General features: G+C 40.9%; 1 protein-coding gene across 1 annotated transcript in view; it reads right to left on the reverse strand.

The window, feature by feature from the left end:
• The window catches only part of dym (dymeclin), a 59,641-nt gene continuing 36,850 nt past the window's right edge, over positions 1–22,791 (reverse strand). Inside the window, exons 15-17 of the mRNA XM_085359847.1 lie at positions 13,515–13,697; positions 10,175–10,288; positions 1–1,185 (exon numbers count right to left, since the gene is read on the reverse strand). Of these exons, the coding sequence (XP_085215973.1) occupies positions 1,036–1,185; positions 10,175–10,288; positions 13,515–13,697 (447 nt within the window). The 3' untranslated portion in view covers positions 1–1,035. The remainder of the gene's footprint in view (positions 1,186–10,174; positions 10,289–13,514; positions 13,698–22,791) is intronic.

Below are 22,791 nucleotides of genomic sequence, written 5' to 3' on the forward strand. Positions count from 1 at the left end.
TTTCATATTTTTATTTAAACTTCTATTTTCAAGGTAAACATTGCCACAAAAAGGACAGCTGTCATCATATTATATGCATTTATATATAAAGCCAGTTTTCCCGTCTGGGAATAATCAAAGTATAGTACCATTGCTTTTCTCTTTCGGTAATAGTAGTCATTTCAGCACTACTGCACTTTACATTTTGGGATGGTGAATATATATAAAAACAATATACATGAAAATAAATAACAATAAGTCCCTACTTAAACATGAAATAATGTAACCGGTTAAGGAGACAACGGTAATTATGCACAACAGGACAGGAGGTTTAATGGCCGTCCCCGGTTTAAGTATTTGCCTTGGGTTAGCATCAGGAAAAAAATGCTAATGACAAAAACAGGGTATGGAATAAATGAGCTGCAAGCAACAACAAAATCAGACGAATTAAAGAGTGATGCAGAGTGCTTATATCATCCGGGGACTGAAATTTAATTAAGCTGTACTTGAACGTGGGGGGTGGGGAGGGATATTAAACAGCCGGCAACACTGTAACTCCTGCATACTGATGATGACAACAGAGTTTTCTCTCTCTTCATTTCTTCAATTCAAAAGCGCAAATGTGTCAAAAGCTGTTGTACACTGAGAACAATGTACGCCAAAAGAAAAGAAAAACAGTTTATGAGATAATCGCGTGTAAAATCAACAATAATAGGACATTTGAAGATGAGTGTCAGGTGTTGAGTCACAGCAGGTTTTTAGTATTCAGTGCAGAAGTAAATGGATGTTCATCAGAGCAGTGTAACACGTGTCTGCATGTTTTAAGTGACCTATTGGGAGAACGAGGTTGTGCTGCATGAAAAAGAAACACCATCCTCTACAAGGTTGAGGCACTTTCAAAGCAGCGTGAACATACTATAAAGGGTAATGCATACACACCTACCCAGAACACACACACACACACACACACACACACCCACCCACACCCACGTGCCGTCAGTTCCTTTTTCTGTACTGAACGGAGATGGAGACGCGCAATCTGCTGCAACGTGTCCTTCAGCCGGAGTCCATGCTGAACAGCTCGATCCCGTGTGGGCTCCAGTGGAGGCCGACTCCAGAGTTGAAGACCAGCGACCACACGTAGGGGATGAAGAAGTCCTCTGGCTGGTCCTCCTCCACATACTTGAACTTGAGCTCTGGGAATTTCTATTCACAGAAAACACCGGGCGAGAGAAAAGTAGGATGAGCAAGTCATAAAAAAGAAAATGCTGATGCAGAAATGTTTCCGCACAGAGTCTTTTCAAAGAAGATATTTTAACTTATCAGATCGGTAGTTTTTACGCAGTATGAACTCGACGCTGAAACTGCAGTTCCTCCAGTGGTCAGTGGACGCTCACTTTACATTCTCATGTTAAAAGCTACTTTCAGCTGCTCTGTTTTTCATGAGGGGGGTTCTTATATAGTGCCTTTATACTCTATTGCAGCATTCAGATGCTTTATAATACATGTATGTAGTTTATAGTTTGTCACATTCACCCATGCATTCATGCAAATACTTGTTTCTACATCTAATCTAACATTCACAATCTGAAGAATGCATTGGGAGCAACTCAGACTTCAGTATCTTGTAAAAGGCTTCTTTGACATGCAGACTGGAGAAGCCAGGTCACCAAAATTCCAATTAGCAGATGACCTGCTCTACCTCTTAAACCACATGGCGCAACATTATCCCTATAAATTCCCAGTAAGTAAACATGTTCAGAGCCTGGTAAGAAATAAATGTTTTTGGAAATAGCTAGCTCTATTATTAGCACTAATTAAAAGTTAACTGTGTTGGTGAATGTAGCTTGCTAACTGATCTCACTCTTGTCCAAATATGGTCACTTTTGTCTCCAAAAAAACCGAAGACGCTGAGCTGAATTGCTTCATAAACCAACAGGTGGGGTCACGGTGGCTACATCTATCTTTTATATGCAGTTTATGCTTTAAAAAAAACAAGACCTGAAGCAGCGTATTAGAGCTGCGCTACAATAACGTGGTATTTGTTGTTTTTTTTCTTCTGTGGATTGCCAAACACAGCTCACTGAAATAAAGTCCTTTTTTTTGGAGCTGGCTGTTGAATGAATGAATTACTTTCACATGAAGCAGAAAAGCTGTGCTACTCAAATCACTGTTAGTACCGTGAAATATGAGGAAGACCTCTTTGAAACCTTGACACTTCGCAGCAGTTTGTGAAGTGGGAAGAAGTTTTGCAAGCGTTCCTGGTTTGGTCAGGAAAAGTCTTCTTTTTATTTTTCCTATAAAGAGGAAACATTATCTGCACTTGGGGGAACTTCTCCACTTTGGGCTGACATGCTGTCTTTAGAAATAGCACAAAAATAAAATTCAATTGCAGCTCTGTTTAGTTTCATATCATCTATTTTTATATCATATCATCAGTGCACCCCAGGGCAGCTGTGGCTACAACGTAGCTTGCCATTGCCAGTGTGTGAATGTGTGTGTGAATGGGTGAATGACTGAATGTAGTGTAAAGCGCTTTGGGGTCCTTAGGGACTGAGTAAAGCGCTATATAAATGCAGGCCATTTACCATTTTTAATTGGTGCCCTTTTTAACCTCTCACCATAATAAAAAGTAAAACTGAACCTTTCAACCTTTCAATGAAAACGAATTTTAAGAATTTAAAAGTCACAAATTAACAGATCGATATCTGACAAATTGAATGTTTTGTGTAATCAGTTATCATCTTGAACACCAGCTTTTTCCAAACCTTCTGGAAGCCCACCAACCAGACCAGACCAGACCAGACCAGACCAGACCAGACCAGACCAAAGCATGCATGAGCCAGCCCACCTGACAGCAGGTAGGTAGCCGGGGAAGCACATCAATAATACATAATGGTACCTCATTATATCCTCCTGTCTGCACATGCATGTATGTGCACACACGCGGCCAGTAATCAGTCTGTGGTGAAAGACAGATGCTGTGAGCCTTTATTTGATGGTCTGAGTCCAGTCTTTTCAATCCTGATTGGCTCCATTCAAGGCCTCACTATCGGTATCACAATGACACAGACCGAGGGGCTGTGGGGTCACAGGCCATATGCCAGGTTACTGAGGCTAAACTGTACACACACACACCACTCCCATTGTTGATGGCCAGACACAATGCAGGAACTGTATTATCTGAGTGGCATGGGTGTGTAGGTGACTCCCTCGTAGCATAACGACTCATCCGGCGTTCACATGACCTTGTTGGTGACAGTTGCTCCACACATTCAGGCCTTTACTTGTAAGCTTAGAGGAAGAAATACAGCCTTTAATTTTTCATTTTGATTGAAAATAGTTTTCTTCAGCAGTGTCGTGTTTACAAGCATGAACAGACGGCAGCCGAGCAGATTAATACCCTGCAGCAACCACCGTGATATATGAAAACATATGAAGCACAACCAGTTGTGCTATTAGGCAATTAGGTTAATCAAAGCATAAACCAGCAGACACAGCTATGTCAACATAGGTTTGAAACAACACATGTTACAGCATCAGCATTAACCTATTCTTACTCGTAAAGCATTATGTGTACATGCGCAATCAATGTTAACACCTCTAAAACGAATCCTCTATATGAGCAAAATACGGCATAAGCGCCTTTTTTCATAGAAACCAGACACACATAAGACACTGAGGCTACTTTGGTAAACGCTTGCTTAAACACTCTGAATATAAGTAGTTCTCCATCATGAGCCCTGAACACAGCAGTCACAGTTTAAAGAAAAAGGTAAAGAAACTCAGAGCTAAAGCACAAGCACACAAATGGTATTTACTCTAGCATTACTATACAGATTTGCATGCTTTATATCTGTATAAATACAGATATGAGTGGGCTTCACTTCAGTATTAAACCCATAATTTATCATTTTCATGGCCTCATTGAAAGAATCTAAATTATTATTCATGGGAAACGCAGAAACATCACCAATCATATTATAATTAGATCTTTACAAATCTCTGGCGTGCTTTTAGTATTGACACGCTAACATTATCACTACTTCAAAAATGGGTGCCACTGATGCAAAGGAATTCCTCTGTAATTATAGGAATAGCTCGGCATCCAATCTGTGTTTCTTGATATGGATGCGAGGATCAATACCAGACTCGTGCTTGTACTTTAAATCTAAAATTATAGTTAGCCATCTAGCTTAGATTAGAGTTTGTCCCAAGCTCAATAATAAACACTTACAGAGGAGAAGTTGCTGTTTTACAGTGATATCTCTGGTGGACAATCGCAATAACTCGACATGAATCTGGCACAAACAAAGCCCTAAATATGTCTTACTATAACACACAAATCTCCACCTGTGTGTTTGTTTGTTTCTTCGGCTGCCAACTCCTCCTACGCAATCAGGAGTTGAGCAACAAAACTTGGCACACAGGTACGTCTTAGGCCCCTGAAAGCACTTATCTATATCATATCAGACATGACATCCCATCTTGCCTAGTAACCACCTAGCAATAGGCTAGAATTACAGTTTTTAGCATGCAGGCATCTATAAAAAGCATCCTTACACTCCTATAGTTTAATTTCGACACCGTGGGAACTTAAAGTCCCGCACGCTCACATGACCAATTTCCCTAAATTTCACAAAGCCAGAAGAGGGAAAAATGACCCAGAATCCCAACGGCCGCCTTCTTCTTCTTACATCTATGTTCGAGAGCCCCACCAGGGTAATTGCCTTGCATATTGCAAGGCAATGGCAAGTGCCTCACAGCAAAAATGTTGCTTTCAGGCTTGAGTGAATTCTGGGGGAAAAATAACATAAAAATAAAATCAGAGCATCTCCAGACTGCCACATCCAGTAACTAATATTATCTCTGTCCCTTATTCTGTTCATACTGTCCCAGTACATATCTCCTCTGTCTCTCTGCTGACTTCCCCTCCCCTCCCCTTCTCTGTTTTGTTCTCAGTCTGACTGCTGGCTGGGGCCCACTTGGCCCGGGCTCATATCAGTTAGTTATGGGTCCTGGCGGGTCAGGCCCTCGCCCCTGAACACAGACTGGCTGGCTGGCCTCATATCTTTACTTAGGACGCTGTGTTCCCTTTCCTCCACTGTGCTTTCGCTGACAGCGCTCGGCGGCCAGACACAGAAGAATGCGGCGAGGGAGCAAATAAGAACTTGATACACACAAACACACACATTTACATGCAGGTACACGCACAAACACTGAAAAGTCAGGTTTCGAAACGCTTTACAAATCCTTGACAAAAGTCGTGGGTTTTATATTCACATTCTGCTTTTTAGAGCCGTCCTTTGGGAAAGTTTAGTTCGTTTCATGGGTGTGTGATGTATCTGGAAGAACACCTTTAGTAATGTTAACTTTAGCAAGCACACTAGTTTGCTAACATAGCTCATGAGACTAGCTTGCATTTTGATCGTCCAAATATAAACAGGTTACATTATATCAATATTTTATTATGATATAAACTTTATATACATTTTTAAAAAACGATCAGTGGTGGAATTTAACTCTCGTTTGTCTCAAATAGTACGTTTGAGTTAAAAGTCAAAGTACTTATTTCAATCTCACATCACTTTATGCCTCTGTGACTTTCTCACAGAAAAATATTAATATACTGCGATCACCACAACTGTCTGAAAGCTTTAGCTAGTAATATTTATGGGCAATGTCCCATAGTGACAGCTGAAAATAAACTAAAAGGATATGATTCTTTTGTATGTTTCAGATAAAATGAAGGGTAAACTGATGTAGTAAATATCCTTCTGCTGATTAAATTTTTCTTTTTGGCAACATCATAATTTTCTTGACAGGGAAAGATATCCGAGGTGACACCAGATAGACTCCTAAGTAGGGCTGGGTATCGTCACTGATTTCTAGAATCGATTCAATTCCGATTCACAAGGTCCCGAATCGATTCGATCCACGATTCGATTTAATTCGATTCGATTTGAATCTGGGAAATTTTGACAGTCAGAAATATTATAATTCAGATCAGTACATTTACATATTTTTGTACCTATTAAAAGGAAGCTGACACACGCAAGACTTTATCAAAGGTGTGAGCATCACAGCAGAGGCCTTTGTGTCAAAGTAGCTGAAGATAAAACACAGAAAAACATGAAGGTGATTTTTCCTGGCCTGGGATTTTATAAAAATAATCTGCAGTACATCAAAAACGAAAGAAAACCATTAATCAACACATGAACATTACCTCTGAAGTTACAGCGGTTTTATTAGAGACACGGCTAAGCGTTTTGCATTTTGCTTAATTTTAAAAAGTTTAAATTTGTTCAATATTGAACGGCAGAAATTAGGTTTACTTTTCGGAAGTAAGTAAAAGGGAAAAAAAAACGTCGGCCGACAGCGCTGTAAACAACGGTAGACTTGTGCGTAACAAGCAAGCGAATAATGCAGAAAAGAGAGAGAGAGAGAGAGAGCTGTGCATGAAGTGTGATTTTTATACTGAAAAGTCAGCAAAAGTCAGAGGGAATTCATGACGATGTTTATGTGAAGCGTAGTTTGGATCTTCTTTTGCTGCTGGGTTCGGTCAATATTGTTTGGAGAGAGATAAAACTAACAGCCATATGATCAGCGCAAAAAGGGCGTAAACACACAGCGCGGACCCGCGGATCAGAATCAGCGAGCTGTCGGCTTTCAGCCCCGACCGTCAGCTGAGAAAGGCGACATCTCACTGATTCTGATCCGCGCTGTGTGTTTACGTCTTTGTGCAGAAGCCGTGTACCTGCTCTCATTTACTGTCTTAGCTGTTTGGTGGTTGTTGAAATTTTGTGAGGTTTCACCAGAGATTCTGGCATTTCGGGCAAAATAAATTAATATTAAAAAATCGATTCAGGATTTTAATGAATCGATTTTACGTTACCCAAGCCAGAATCGATTTTAATCGATAAATCGATTATAAAAACCCACCCCTACTCCTAAGTCTTACTCTAAATGCTCAAACTGTATAAGACAGTTATTACAGATGATCAAATATGGCAAAAAGCCAGAATCAATAATCAATCAATAAATAAACAATAGCTCAACCTACAGATCTTGATGATTTTTTTTCTACATTTGCTCAAATCATGTTCAAGTATTGAGATCTGACAGGAGAGAACTGGTATATTTAAGAAATCGTCAGGGTGACCTTTCTTTCGACAGTGTTGAGCTGTTTTCATACATGAATTTCGGACATTTTCGGTGAAACTGGGTCAGTAGATTTTCCACAGCTATCCAATCCACCTCAGACATGCGTGCATTACTGGAAATACTTTGCAGGCTTTAAGCGAAGGAGCCTCCTGGACAGGGTGAGAAGAAGCCGGGAAGCATGACGGCGACTCACTAGCAGTGAATGCACTGGAAAAATATCTGTACCAGAGAGCTCGCAGACTAAAAGAGCAGCCAATCTCCGACCTAGAGAGCGGTGGACGTTTATCACACTGCGCTTCATTCGGTGAGCACTACAAAAGTTCAGGGCTGCAATGCATTTGTGAAAACTGCTTAATACTATTAACGCTTTGCAAAGTCCCGATTGCCCTAAGTTTGAGCTCTGAAGGCGGACTGTATTACACAAGTTAGGCATGGGCTTTCTGAATTTACTGCACACATCTGAAAGAGGATTTCTACATAGAAATGTATAGAAACTGTGTTGTCAGTGTGTGGGAAAGTAGTAATGGCTGCCATCAGGCCTCTTAAGCCCCAGGTACTGACTGACTAACAGCTGGTAACCCCCCTCCCCCTCCGTCTCTTCCTGAGAAGCCAGAGAGTCTGTAGGCTATCGCTGCTCAAAGAGGCAGATTTCAGCAGGAGAGGCTAAACAACACATTCCGCAGGCACTGCCTATAAGCACCACTCAGCCTCACACACCCTGAAACAACACACACACAAAGAATGAGAGGCAGGCAGCTGAGTGTTGAGGGTCATCCAAGGGGTACTTACCACCTTCAATCCTTTCTTTCAGTTAGCGCCTAATTTGCATGTCTACATTTTGCCCCGTTAAAAATCTGCATCCTCACTTATATGTTTCTATTTCAATAGATTAACTAGTGTCCATGCTATCTTTATGTCAGTGGTTTACCTGACAAGTGTCTGCAGTTCCCAACCAACCAATTTTGAAGTTATTATATTGGCGCCACGTACAGGCTGATACAGATTAACACTAAATGTGGATATTTTTTTTTTATTTAAAAAAAAATAATCTAAAAACGTAATTTTAAAGATCATTTTGCAACTAAAAATGTCCAAACATTTGCATGCAATAACAGTAAATTGTGTCTTAAGCATCAGTTATTTCAGTGGAGGACAGCTGGAGACCCGATGGGGTAGTAGTCAGTCCTGTTATGCCAAACACTTCTTGGAGGTCTGCTTGAAGACAGCTGTCTGGGTGCATGGCTAGCTGATACATTCGTCTGCACTCACCGCGTGCAAACCATCTGATGATAAAATTGATTTTGGTGGGATCCAAGTGGACACTAGCAGACCCACAGACATGGGAAGTATCATCTCCACCTAAGCCTCTGTTTTATGCTTGTTAACTCGCCTCCTGTCAACATAAATGGCTGAATTCTCACTGCGACTGCATAACTGAGCTGAAAAATAAATAACCACAAAAAAAGACGATATCTGAAAATAATGTCACCTTACTGATGATTTTATCAGTGTGCAAGAAGAACCATAGAATACAGTTTGGGAATGAAGTTTTATAGATATCCTTCCCCAGCTGCACTGCAACACCACAGTGGTGCTTTCAGCTTTCAGCAAGTGTTAACAAAATGTTCTGATTTTGGTTGTTAGTGTAGATATGGGTGCAACTTTAAGATTTAAAAATTGATGCACTCATTTACATGCAATGTTCACATGACCCGAGGGCAAGAAAAACTCCACAAAAAAAAAAAAACCTCCACCAAAAAAAAAAAAAAAAAAAAAAAAAACTCCACAAAAAATTTTTTTTTTTTAGAAAGAGCGAGGAACAATCGCTTTTCCCAAACATTTCATTCATGTCGGCGCTCTCCGTGGAGCCACAACTGATTGAGACACCGATACTGCTTCATCGGAGTAATTGCCGACGTATCGACGATTCCACACAACATTAATCTAACCTATAGATTTTTACATTGGGGGGAAGCTGAATGAGCTCATAGGATGATGGGAGGCGAGAGGTGGAGAGACAGCTGTTTGTTTGAGAGATGGTGCCATCAAATGGTAGGGACTTTTCCCGGAAGACACATTGCCCAGATATACTTTTCACTTCACATCACCCTGTGGAGCTGGAAAGCACTCTGATGTGGAGTCAGCGTGAGACTCAAAAACACTTTTGCACAAAAACGTAGACTGCCATTTAGTCAGATGGTCATCAGCAGACATACACAAATGCAGGAGATGACACACACACACACACTCATGACCCACATTGACTTGTGCCACAGGTACAGCACTCTCGCTGAAGGACATGAGGGTTATCCACATGGCTCGGTGGGTAATTCTGTGAATTCATGGTCGCTACATTAGTGCTCTGATGAGCTCGCTGTGAGCACGGCAGAGAGAGAGAACATGGACTCATGGCCGCGCACCATCCCTCTTCCACAGACAAATGGCTTGCAGCCAACAGTCAAGTATATGGAACATGAAACACATGATAAAACATGCAATTAAGAGCTTCCGAGCTGCTGTGGAGACCGCTGGTTACATATTTCCTTACTGATTAATGGAGGAGCATTGGAAAGGGAAAGGGTTAGAGAACCCGCCAGGAGTGTTGGGTAACGAGGCATGGTGGCAGATTTATGTCTCCTTCGTCCCCTCCCCCCAATCTGATGTACCCATGACAAAGTGCCGTTAGCCGTCCCCCCATCCCATCTCCTTGAAATGTCATTACATGTTCACATGTAGCAGGTAAGCAGAAATGGAACGAAGATGGGCATTAATGCTAATGAGAACTGGGCTTTGGCCTTTTGTGTCCACTCCCAAAGGCCTCCTTCCATCATTCCATTGCCCGAGTCCATATCCCAATCCCAAACATCTCGATTGTTCAACTGGACTCTCTTCACATGCATAGAAATTTACCACTTCTTCTTCTTCTCTTTTTTAACCTTTTAGCAAAGCCCACATTTTATGACTCTTGCTTTCCACGCTCTTCCACTTTGTCTGTCGCCCCACTGCCTGTGTGTCTGTGTGAGTGAATTACCTTCAGTCTGTCTTTTGGCAGTGCCTGGGCTCCTTTCATGATGACCTCCTGAACTCTCTCAACAGACAGGTCACTTCCAGCCTGCTCCAGACGCTGACTGAAGAAACCAATAACCTAAAGGTCAAACAGGAGGAAACAGCCAATCACAAACTTGCCATAGGGTCTTTTAGCTTGCCTTAAAGTGCTTTGAGGTGACTGTTGTTGTAATTTGGTGCTATAGAAATAAAATTTAATTGGACTGAATACAGTTGGAGTATTTAGGGGTAAACACAGAATTTAAATACAAATTACCACCAATACAGTGTCCTCAGTTTTTCATGTTTTGCCAGGAAAATGGGAAATAGGTGCAGTTATTTATTGAAATGTGCAAACATACATGGGAATATAGTATATAAGACAAAAGCACAGTTTGTATAATTCTTACAAGCTTGAAAATCAATATGTTGGTGCAAAAACTGTTATTTTATGCTTGTGAAACTACGCTATATCAGGCATTTTTTGTAGATTTAACTAAGGAAATGTGGGGGAATTGTGACAGGCTGCTAGTAACAGATTGTCTAAAGATATAATAAAAAAAAAGGTTCTTTGCCAAGTTGTCTTCAAGCGTAGACACAAAATTAAGATGTCTCTTTTGTTTGAATGGTCATTGTTAAGTGTCTTAACAAAACATATGTGATAAAGCAGGCAGTGTCCAAAGCAAAATCCACTTTTTATCCAATAAAATAGAAGAAAATATAACTCGCTGATGAAATTTAACTCTTGTTGATTATCTCCTCAAAAATAAATGGTTATTTTAAAATATTTCTCGTCAGGTTTTGTGTTAATGCAGTTATTGATATCTTTGTTCCATTTTGTTCTACTTGTAAGTATAAATCAGCTGGTAGCATTAGCAAAAAATAAATAAATAAAAAATCAATATTCACTCTTGTCTGTGTTTCCTAATACACACACGGGACCTTGTTCTCATTGAGCTTTAATGTCAAGTCCCAGCTCCATCACGACCCTCTCCAACTCTTCTAATCCCTGTTTGGAGCTGTCACATTAATATTTCAGCAGCCACACCCGATATGATGACACTGGGTGCAATATGAAGATCTAGGAACAAAATGGCATCATGCTACACGCGTAGGCCTGAGAGACCTCAGCTGTGTAAACAACAACACTGGTCAGTGTTCCAAAGGTGGTTTGAACATGACGTTAGAGGAATCTGTGCTGAACCTACAGTACGTCGACAGCTCGGTTTCATTTAAGGCAAAATATTGCCGCTTCCATAAACGGCCATTTAAACACGTGCATGGGCTGCCATGTTTCCTAGCAACAGTAACTCGCTTCTGTAAATGCTTCTTTATAAGGATACAGCACAGCACACACTATTCAGATAAACCAGCCACATTAAGGCACCTACCAAATATTATGTAGGACCAGAAAAAACAACTCGGATCTGCAGTATCAGCTACCGTGACATGAGCAGCAGATCCTTTAAGTCTTGTAAGTTGCAAGGTGGGGCCTACGTGGATCAGACTTGTTTTTCTAGCACATCCCAGATATGCTCAGTCAGATCGAGAACTGGGGAATTTGGAGACAGAGTTAGTACCTTGAAGTCTGTTGTTGTATTCTTTAAATCTTAAACAAGCACTGCGGTGGGGCAGGGGTGCGTTAGCCTGCTGAAATGGGTTACTGCCACCAGGGGATACTTTTGCTTACTTTTCTGAAAAGGTGTATGTAGTGTGCAACGTGTTAAAGTATGCAGTAGGTGTACATTCCACATGCCAGGGCTCAACCTCTTGCAGCGCATCATGGTCCAGATCATCACACACGCTTTCCATAATGCTCTTTTGGTGCCATTTCACCCCAGGTAAAGGTTGCCAATACATGCACGGGTCTCCTTAAAGCTTTTAACTGTAAACATAGATCTGCACGTCTGTGACTTTGCCTCAAACTGGAGCGGACATTGTGCGCAGATGCCCCGGGCACCTTCTCAGTTCAGAGTGCCACGTTAGCGCGACACTTCGAATAAACTGCAATCGTCCTTTCGATGGATGAGTCAGTCAGCTGACCTAAACCTAAGTTTCATTGATCGAGGGCTAAAAGGCAGAGAGACTTACAAACAAGCAGCAATATATGCTCTTCTAATAAATCACATTTTTGTTCATATTTTTTTTAAAGCAAAAAAAGATGCAGCCGTGGACCACCCAGCATTTGGCACATATCCACGTGTTCCAAACCTCAGGCTTCAAGCATTAAAATAATCATTGTATTTATGATAGTGTATGTTTATCAAATTACACTTAAGCCTGTTAGAAGACAGACAAAAAGTGGCTATAATTGGAAGAATGAGTAGATTTAATTTTGGACTGGACTGGCTTGACTGGTGCCATTACAATGAGATGTTTAAAGAGTTGCAGCTGATCATAAATCGAGATGATTTGCAAAGCTGGGTGAATTCTGCTTATTGTCAGCGGAAAAAAACTTAGAAAATGTCAAAAACTTTTCATTTTAAATATGTAGTTCACTGGAATTAAAAATTATTCAATGCTTTCTGGGTTTAACCTCAAAGAAGAAATCTAAGAAAGTATTTTTTGTGTTTCCACTGCTCTTCTAAGTTTTTCCCTGAAGAAATGTTTGGTGTTCCTTAATTACAAAAAAAAAAGAACTATTACAAATTCCTTTTAAAGCTCTTTTTTGTCAGAGCAACATTAAAAAATGCTTCTACAGGCAGTTTTGTTTCTCAGTGTGGGCTGTTTTAAAGATTTCAAGCACACCAGAGTTCATGCACTATGTGTGTCTACATCTATCTAATACTAATCTCTTCATTAACTCAGAAGGCCTCCCCCATATGGGCTTATTTTAGAAGAGCAAAAAAGCCGCCTCGCATCCTGAATAGCCTCGGGGAAACTGACTTAACCGAGGGATTCTACCTAGGCATGCCTCCCTCATACTTATGGATAACTGTAAAAGCCTGTGGCAATGTATGCAGCAACCCCCATCCTCTGCACACACACACTCATACCCACCAAAGCTTCCTTTCCCTTCTCTACGTGACTGTGAATGACAGATTTCTCGCGTCCCTTCTTACTTATACACCACGCATACTCATTGAATGTTTGAGATGTAATGTGCAGATACTTGACACCAGTGGACTGATTAATTCAATCATACTACTTAAGTCTTTCATTCTTTATTGCCTGACTGCAATCTTCTGGCCCGGCTTTTTCAACATTTCTGAGCAGACAAAGAGGACACTGCAGAAAAAACTGTCAGGCTTCTCTTAATTCACTTGTGATGCTTTGTGCGATTCCTAGTTTAAAAAAACCAAACAACAACCCTCAAACAGGCTGACCGTGTCGAGGTTCTGCATGATGTCCTGGAAGGACGGGTGCGTCCTGAACTGCTCAAAGAGCTCCCTCTTGTAGAGCAGTGCGTACACCAGGTTAGGGTTGTGGTGTAGAGAGTTGCACAGGCAAGAGTTGATGATTTCCAGCATCATGCGGATGACTTCCTCAATCACACTCAGGTCCTGGGCCTGGAGGGAGAGGGAGGATGTAAAGGTTAATTGGTTTCCCACTAGACTGGTTCCACTTATTATATTGTTTTTAAATGATTGTTTTCTGATAGAACGATCAGCAGGGGGTAACAGACAGATGGCAGAAATGGCAGCAGGGATCAGAGGAAGGACAAAAAAGTAAAGCATGAATGTCAGCCAAGGTCTTAGCAAGTGACAGAAGGGTGATCTTTTAAACCAGATATCAGGTCGTGTTGGCCTGTGTTTCCTTGTGTGGCAAAGACGGCAACTCAGTGACACGTGACAGTCAAAGACTATAAGAAGGACGGACAAAAAGATAAAGAGTTGTTTCAAACTAAGTAGGCTTCTCAACACATAAACCCAAAAAGTTCATAAATAAGGATTTCCCAATGTGAACATCAACACAAGAGATTGTTGGAGAAATGAACTGAAATCCCAAAGCAGCATCAAAAACAAGTTTGACATTTTAGAAAAATATGCACAGTTGCCCTTTGGTGAAGACAAGATTGATAACATGTAATATCTATGAAGGTTCAGACGACCTCCTCCCAGCTAGGAAAAGGATCTTTCTTCTCTCACTGTGTGACTCCAACTAGCTGTGGCGGCCAAATGGTCGCTCGGAGATCGAGCATGTTGCACCCTCGACCTCCAGTCTCCAAACAATGCCGGTCGGATTCTCAGACAGATTGACAAAGGTTTGCAAAATGACTGTTATTTAATTTACTAACGGAGCCAATTCGCTAACGTGTTGCAATCAGTCTGAGTCGGTCTCCCACAATGAGTGTAACTAGTCTGGGACACGTCTTTTTATAATTGTGGACTTGATTTTACCGGTTGTCAGCAGGTTCCCGTCATATTCCTAAGTAAAAGCTAAACTCTCTTATTTTGTTGTTAAATTAGCATCGTGCAGCACATACGTCACCATTTGAGAAAGAACTCTTGTTTCAGATCTACCAGCTTCTGACTGGATTCTCAATGTAGGTTGTCAATTCTGTTTAATTTGCATTTCTGCGCATGTAAACAGCATTAACCAGTGCATTATCATAAACTGACAGCATGTAATTGTCAACTTGTCCACATATCATCCCCATTTCGTGACTGCATTTTATTGCAGTTTTATGGCAGCTGACTGCAAGTGGTTGCAGACCTGGTCCCCATCTTTGAAGCAACAGTTTCAAAGCCAATAAGATTCCAGGTTCTTTGACTTATAGTTGATTTAATTGTGGTTGTTCCCACTATTACTGTGACTGCAGCAATATGATGTTCAATTTTAGTAGCTCCTTTTGCTCAAGAGCGGTGAAACGCTATTTTTGTCCTTCCAAAGAAACAGTTCAACAAATAACCCCCTTTACAAAGGCAATCTGTTATTTTTACATTTTTGTTTTTGTGCAGATTAAACAAGAGACACAATCTGTGAGCTTGAGAGATGCGGGTGCAACAGAAATATTTTGTTGGCTTTGGAGACGGTCCAACTACCGCCTCCGTGTTTTCAGCCTTTATGATAATCTAGATAAGCTAGGAGAGCTAGCTGCTGACTAAAGCGTCACAGTGATCACATACGTATGACAGTGGTATTAATCTTAACATCCAACCATAAAAGTAAATAAAAAAAATTATATTTTATTATCCCTGCATTCAAAATGTTCATAATTAAGTGTACAAATGAAAAAGTCCTTAATTTTGTACTTAGCGCGAGTAGTGTGAAGCACTCGGCCACTCTTTTTACTTTCAATAGCTTCAGTTATTAATTAGATGAACAATCTTTTTAATAACTTGCAATTAAAGCAGTCAGTAGGAGAATCCTTTCTACATAGTGAGAAAGGTTTTCAGTGTCGCTGATGTTTTTAAATGATGATAAAGATGTCTGCACCTGTCAACCTTTAAAGTTCGGTTTCATTTACCTTATCAGCGTGTTTATGCTACAGAAACCTTGGACCTTAATCTGCGTGGTGGTAACTCGTAAAACATGCGCCTACTTGTAGCCTTTAATGATATTGAAAATGGCTTTCATCATTAACGGAAGTCTATGCAGCTAGAGGAGTTTGGTTTCATCACACAACCTGCTTTTAATGGAAAAAGGCATGCTTTAAGAAATCTGGTTTATTGTTCTTTAGTTACTTCATTCACAACAATCCGTCTACAAGAGAGACAGACAGACGCCACCGTGATGAGATAACGTCTTTTTGGCGTGTTCAATGGTGGCGCACAACAAGAAAACAGTAGAGAGCGTGGGAAAATGAATAATCTACAGAGAGATAAAAACTTTGGTCAACAGAGTTCATGACTGATTTCCCATGGTGTGACAGCTGTGGGCAGAGCGTTACAAAATCTACCGTCTACGTTTGATGATATTGCAAGATAAGCTCCATAAATGAGAAACCAGAAAAATATAACTCAATAACACCGTGACTCATCTCAATTAAACCAAGCACTACTAACCACGAGTATCAGTTTCTCTTCACTCCCAAAAAGACAAAAATATGGTCTCTGCTTTACAAATACTTAAATTTACTGCTTAAAAAGAAATTCTAAAAATCTGCTCAGCGACTTCTTTTTTTTAACATATACAGTATACAGCATCTATGTTAGGCCAAACAGAGTCAAAGAGCCGCCTGTGTAAGCAGCTCAGAAGAAGCAGCTAGAACAACAAAATGCAAACTAAGAGAATGCAGGAGTCAGGGACATCCAAAGCAGCTTAGCTTAATGCAATGGACTTCTAATGAAATCAGTCCATCGGTAGTCTGACCACAACTGTAACACGCGACGTAGATTATCTGACAGGTTTTAGTTCGGATCCTGGATCTTTAAAGATCCTTGCATGCCTCCAAGCAGATATGAATAAATATGTGTGCTCCATTTTGAACATTCTTCATTTTGCAGTGTTGTCTGAATATATAAAAAGTATTATAATTACTATTACTATATGTAAGAATAACATGACATAAAATTTCAATGAAAAGATCTCCCAGTGCCTAGTAAAAACTACCCAAACCAAGATATGTCTGCAAAAACCAGCAGATGGGTGAGAGGAGAAAGAGGTGTGCCTTATACCAAAGTGTTTATGAATTCAGTGTGTAATAATGCTCAGTAGTGTGCATTTATCACAAGATGTTTACTCAGCTAAAGTTTGCCCGTCTTGTTTTAGTTGTGCCACAGCAAAAATGTAATTAATGATATAATGCTGATAATATGACCTCAGTCCTTTATGTGGATGTAGAAACTATGACAGTGACAGTGAAACGCAGGCAGTTATCCTTACTATTCACAACTGTCAAAATGTCTCGTGTGAAATGCGTCATTTTAAGTGGTTTTCATACGTGAACTTTGGGCAATTTTGGGCGACCTGCATTAGGATATTTTCCACAGCTGTCCTTTCTCACATGTAGCACATACAGTAGCAGGAAATAGGCAGTTTCAGTCACGTTTGTACTATTAGGAAATGCTGCGTATTGTAGGTAAAGTATGCAGCATATCACCAAAACCCAACACCATCCAGCCTTTAAGAAGGAATCTGTTGGGTTAAAGCAGCACACGTTTGTGTTCTCACATGTACCTCTGTCGGCAATGGTGCATAAATATATGAATGCTATGACAAAAACATATTTAACGTCACTTTTCCAAACATTTAACTGACCAGTTCAGCCTGTCGGTCTGAAAACCTTTAATCATTGTCTTTGCTTTACAGGAAGCCTCGCCTTAGACAGTTACTCATTAGAAACTTCCTCTGGGTTTGCACGCTGCCACATTTCAGCTTGAAGTAAAATTCCTGTAACGTTCATTAGAATAGGCAGCAGAGATGGCAAAGCTTTCTGATAAAGAAAAAGAAAAAAAAAGATTTATTTATATTTCACAAGGTCTCATTCTTGAGCCGGGCACAACGTGAGCTTTTATATTCGCCACAGCACACTTATGCTTAGTGATTCATTTGCATCACTGTTCTGCTGATGACCTGTTTTGACCAAGAATTTGCAATATCTGATTCGAAACAGCAACATGGTGAGCCTCCTGCTGCGAGCTGATTGGCCACCGAGTCTACCTCCAATCTGGGCAAATCATCTGTAACAGAACTGCATGTGGTAGCATTTTATATTCCATCTTCGGTGCCCTGCTTTGAGAGAAGTTCTTATCTTATAAATAACTTTGCTTGCTGTGATGCTTTTTTTTTAATGCACATAATCAGTCCCTGAAAAAAAGCCGGGGGATTAAGATAACAGTAAATAGCTGTGTTCTTTTGTGCACTGAAAAAGGTTACTTTAGAAATATAATGGGTTACAGATTATTGGTTGCGCTGCTGAAAATGTAATTACTAGGGCAACCCTTTAAAATTAATTCAGAATGATGTATCTTATTATTTTTTGTTTACGGTGTGATTACTTTTCTACCAAATGTATTTTTTAAACCAGGCAAATCCAGCTGCTGCAGGTTACAGAGGTGTTACAAACAAGCTTCACAGTGAACGGCGATGCTGGAATCTGTGTCAGAAGTGTCGGAAATGCTGAAGTCCAGCACTGAAAGGCATTCTTGTCCAGTGATGTGGCCGACTATCACAGGTGGGGTCGCAGGCATGGAAACGGGTTGCTCAAAGCAATGTGCATCGATTTGACTGGAAGAGAACCAAGGAAAAAGAAGGCTCGGACGTGACCCAAAGGCTGCAGCAGGGGTAGCCTAGATTTGAGTCCACTCCAGACCACTTCCTGCATGTCATCCCCCCGCCACCCGCTCCTTCTCCCTGCTTTCCTGTCTGCGCTCTACACTTTGCTGTCAAATAAAGACTGTAAACCTTGTAAGCCATCCTATTCTCCAACAGCTTTGCTGACCTGTGTAGCTCTCTGACAGAAGCCACTCAAGCCCAGCAAAATGATGAAGAAGGATTGAACAGTTCTAGATTTATGATCTTTATCGAAAACAATGCATTCAGATTTTGTGAACACCATCAATGCAACTGGTAATGAAACTCTAGTTATTTCGACACACATCCAATAACATTGCTGCACTGATTTCCACAAGCATGATGGTTGAAGGTGTTGAGCTTTAACCGGCAGACGTGGAGAGGCAATAGGAAGGCAGGAGAGCCAGCTCTAATGAGGATTGATTGTGCGTCTGGAAGCAGAGGTGGCTCTCTGAGCTCGACTCCACTGCCTAGCTATACTTGCTCCACTATTTTCCGCAGTGGCAGGCCATAATTAGACAGAAAGCAGGGACAGATAAGAGAGAAAACTGAGTAGGAGGATGTGGAGGCAGGAGGAGGAGGACAGCAACAAAAATGGTAGCATAGATGATAAGAGAGTATGGGGGGTAGGGGGGCTAGCTGATGGAGAAAACGGACGTGACGAAGAGGAGACAAAAGCAGGAGAGGGAGGCAGAGTAGGAGTGAAGGATGCCTGGTGTGTTTGTTCTCCAGCTCTGCACCAAGCTTAATGAGATTAGTCTGGCAGGGAAAAAATGCCACACTGGGGAATTCAGGTCACATGAAAATAGGCTAGCTAGACGTCTGCCTGGCCTTGTGTGTATGTTTGTCAAGTGGATGAGATTAAGAGGTCCACGGTCTGGTTGAAACCCAGACAGGATTTAAATATCTTGGCGGCGACTCCTCTTCCACTTCCCACTCTGTCCTTTTGCACTTTTTTTCTCTTCAAACTGCATCCTCAGCCAGAAAAAACAAACAAAAAAACCCCCCCAAAAACACTTGACATGTGTTTGTTTGACAGCATATTCTTCCTACCTCTCCCTCCTCTTTTTGCCTTATTCTCTCTTAGTCATACATCGTTTTCCAACCTTGTGCCTTGTCGTTTGGTCACAGCCACTCATGCCGCTATTTCTCGTCTTCTCTCCACCCAGGAAAACATAGGTGAGTCATATCATTAGCCTCAATGATCCCGTCCTGTTTTACTTGCATCACCATTCACAGAAACCCTATTGGAAAGCAAAGCGTTTATATGCACCCTTCACCCTTCCCCAACTCTGTGCAATTCTGCTGTTAATTCTTAAACATACCGAGTGTAAATGTGTCGCATCTGCAGGCGTGGTGACCTCTGCTGTGTCTGACAACTGACAGTTTGTAGATGCAAGCAGTGACTAGAAAGCCAGAGCCCGTCCTTTCTATCATACCCACACATGTTTTTAAGCGAGCGTTTGTGAGTGCGGACAGGGTGTTTAGAGACATAGACATGAAAATCCCTGTAAAGTAGGAGCTGGCATCATTAAACCAATAGCTTAGTGATTCCCTGGCCGGCCCTGCTGCTCACTGTAGGCTGTTGCAGGGCAGACAAACCAGACATATTAAGAAAGAGCACTGATGAAGACAAGGGCATGAGGATACAAACAGAAAGAGTGAAAAGCCACACCTACAGGTTGAATAAAGCACAGTGGAGGAAAAGGATGAAGAGTTGGAAAAAAAAGCCACGTGGACAGACAGAGAGGGTCAGACTGGCTGAGCAGCAGCAGCAGCCTGCCCTTGTCTTTTGGGAGCTTTTTTTTTTTTTTTTTTTTTTTTTTTAAATAGGTCATTGTCTGACCCGCATTATGGTACCACAGCCATGTCATAATCACACCATTTTGAAGAGCATTGTGCTCAGGTCAGCTTCTCATTACCCCATAGCTTCACATACCCACAAAACATCCTTTGTTGGATGCACACAGAGAAAAAGAGAAAAAAGTGTGTGTGTGGCGACAAAGTTGGACCCTAAAGAAAAACAGCAGCATCAACACAATGTGATTATGCTGGATGCTCTCTGCATCACCGTCTCGTGTGTGACGGCAGGATCCCGTGTATTGGCGTCCATATACCTTATCCTGATTAAATAGGCACACTACTTTTCTGAGACTTGGCTAGCGCTAACAGCGGGGCGGCTTGGGTGGGGAATGAAGGCAGTACTGTGGGTCATGTGGGTCATGACGTGAGTGATAATGATAAAAAAAAGATGACGCCAACTGCTGCAACAGCACTCTGGGAGATAGGTAGGCAGTGCTAATTGATCTGCTACGAGCTGTGCTCTGTTTTGCTGTGCCTCGATCGCGAAAGGACCACGATGCAGCAGGGCTGCCCTAATTACCATTTGGAAGCAGCGGATCATTAGGACCCCAGAGCACCTGCTGCCTGCAGGGGTGGCAGTCCTACTGCCTGAGAATAGCAGCTGAAAGAGGCAGTGATAGATGACAAAAGATAAGAGGATGGCACATATATGGAGAGACAGGCTAACAGAATAATAGTAAACTAATAACTGGGCCTAACACCGTTGTTACTGGGCAGGTGAGGGGGTGAGGGAGGGGTAACTCCTGAAAGATCAGAGACCAAATTGTGGAGTCAGTGTGTAAGCTAACTCTCACCTCTCAGCAGGAAAGCACCTTAATGAGAGGAATGCAAGGAAACAGATTTATGAGACAGAGAAGAGAAGATAATGAGCTACTTATTGCATGGCAGAGAGGTTAAGAGGTTACTTGTTACATGTGATTAGTTTATTCTATGTTCAATTTCACTAGAGGCTTAGCTACTCAGCCTGGAGCCTGAAGTTGAGTTCATTTGGAGCAGTTAAAGACCACCACTCTAAAAGATCTCATTTATCTTGGTCTCCTATAGGCAAACTCTTAATTGGAGTTCAGTTAAAAAAAAAATATGCTGGTGTCCTACGTTTATATTTCCTTAAACTATGACACAACCCAGCTCATGCTAAGATGATTTTAAGAAGTCCATCCGAGTAACAGATTTGGAACTTAAAGATTCGCATGAGGAAGTCCTCTCGAAAATGAGCAACATATATTTATTCTATCTTTCATAACTTTCCAGGAATGTACACTTGATTAATTGGCCTATAAAAGATCAGCAAATAGTACTGATAGTTTACTTAGTTGTTGTTAGATTGAAATAATCTGTTATAATCTGTTCTGGATTTATAGAAGAGTGCTCAGATCTTTGTTTGTATGTGTGACTTACACATATGGTGACAAACAACCTTGTGATGAACTGCTGAATTTTATTTTATTTTATTTTATTTGATAGTTTTCATTTATTTTTGCTACCTGGTTTTAATTGAGTAATTTTTGTAACTGTGAGACACTTGCTGCTGCCCATCTTGGCCAGGTCTCTCTTGTAAAATAGGTTTTTAATCTCAATGGTGATCTTCCTGGTTAAATTAAAAAAAAAAAAAAAGGCCTTTTCTTGTTTTAATCGAACTATAACACCTGTCTGAATAAAGCCTTATAAACAGCAGAATGCATTTCATAACATGGGGCGGTGGGGAGGTCTTTATCAGCAGGAAAAGCTGTAAAACCTATAAAAATACAGTTTAAAAAATATCAAGTTTTCCCGTCACATTAGCCAAAGTGATTAAGTGGTCTGGATTGGAGTCGTCACTGAGCTGGGATTCTGAATTGAAAGTAAGAAACAATCATCTATGTTTAACCCGTCTCATCTGGTCAACTTTAAGCTAGAGTGTGCTGTGTGGTTTAAGGTTGCTAGGATGTGAAGAGGTCTCACTTTCTCAGTCTTCTCCCTGGTGCAACAATTTATAACGTGAGAGTCCTCTGTGACCTCATCATCTTATTACCAGTTTATAAATAATCCTTTGGGGTCAACCTTTGCTGATAGCAGCATGCCTGAACTAGTGTAATAAATGGTTCATGAATTGTCTTTTTTGTGTGCAACAATACTGTGCAAAAGTCTTGAACCACCCTTTCATTTCTTTATGTTTTGCTGGGAAAAAGAGAAATAAGTACAGTGATTTTTTCAAACATGTACACACACATGGAAATACAGTTTAAAAGAAAAAAACTGAGTTTGTGCAATTCTAACAAGCTTAAAAGTCAGTATAAATAAGCTCCTATGACCGTCTTTAATCTTCAACACAGCCTGAACTCTTTTAGACAAGCTTTCTTCTAATTTGTAGACACTTCCTGTTTTACCTCCTCCACACATACTAAAAATGATTTGAAGCAAAAAGCTGAAATTTGGATGAATGATGCTGCAGATTTTCAGTTTTCAGAGCTGAACTATTGCTCATTAACACTTTAAAAATGATGACAGCCCGGCTACAATATAAAGAAATGAGGGGTGACGTTTGAACAGTATTGTATATAAGCTTGTAACTTTTATTGTGTG

Source organism: Diplotaxodon limnothrissa, linkage group LG7 (genome assembly GCF_057381915.1).
Source record: "Diplotaxodon limnothrissa isolate DT_005_m linkage group LG7, D_limnothrissa_male_GT1.1, whole genome shotgun sequence".
Classification (NCBI taxonomy): domain Eukaryota; kingdom Metazoa; phylum Chordata; class Actinopteri; order Cichliformes; family Cichlidae; genus Diplotaxodon; species Diplotaxodon limnothrissa.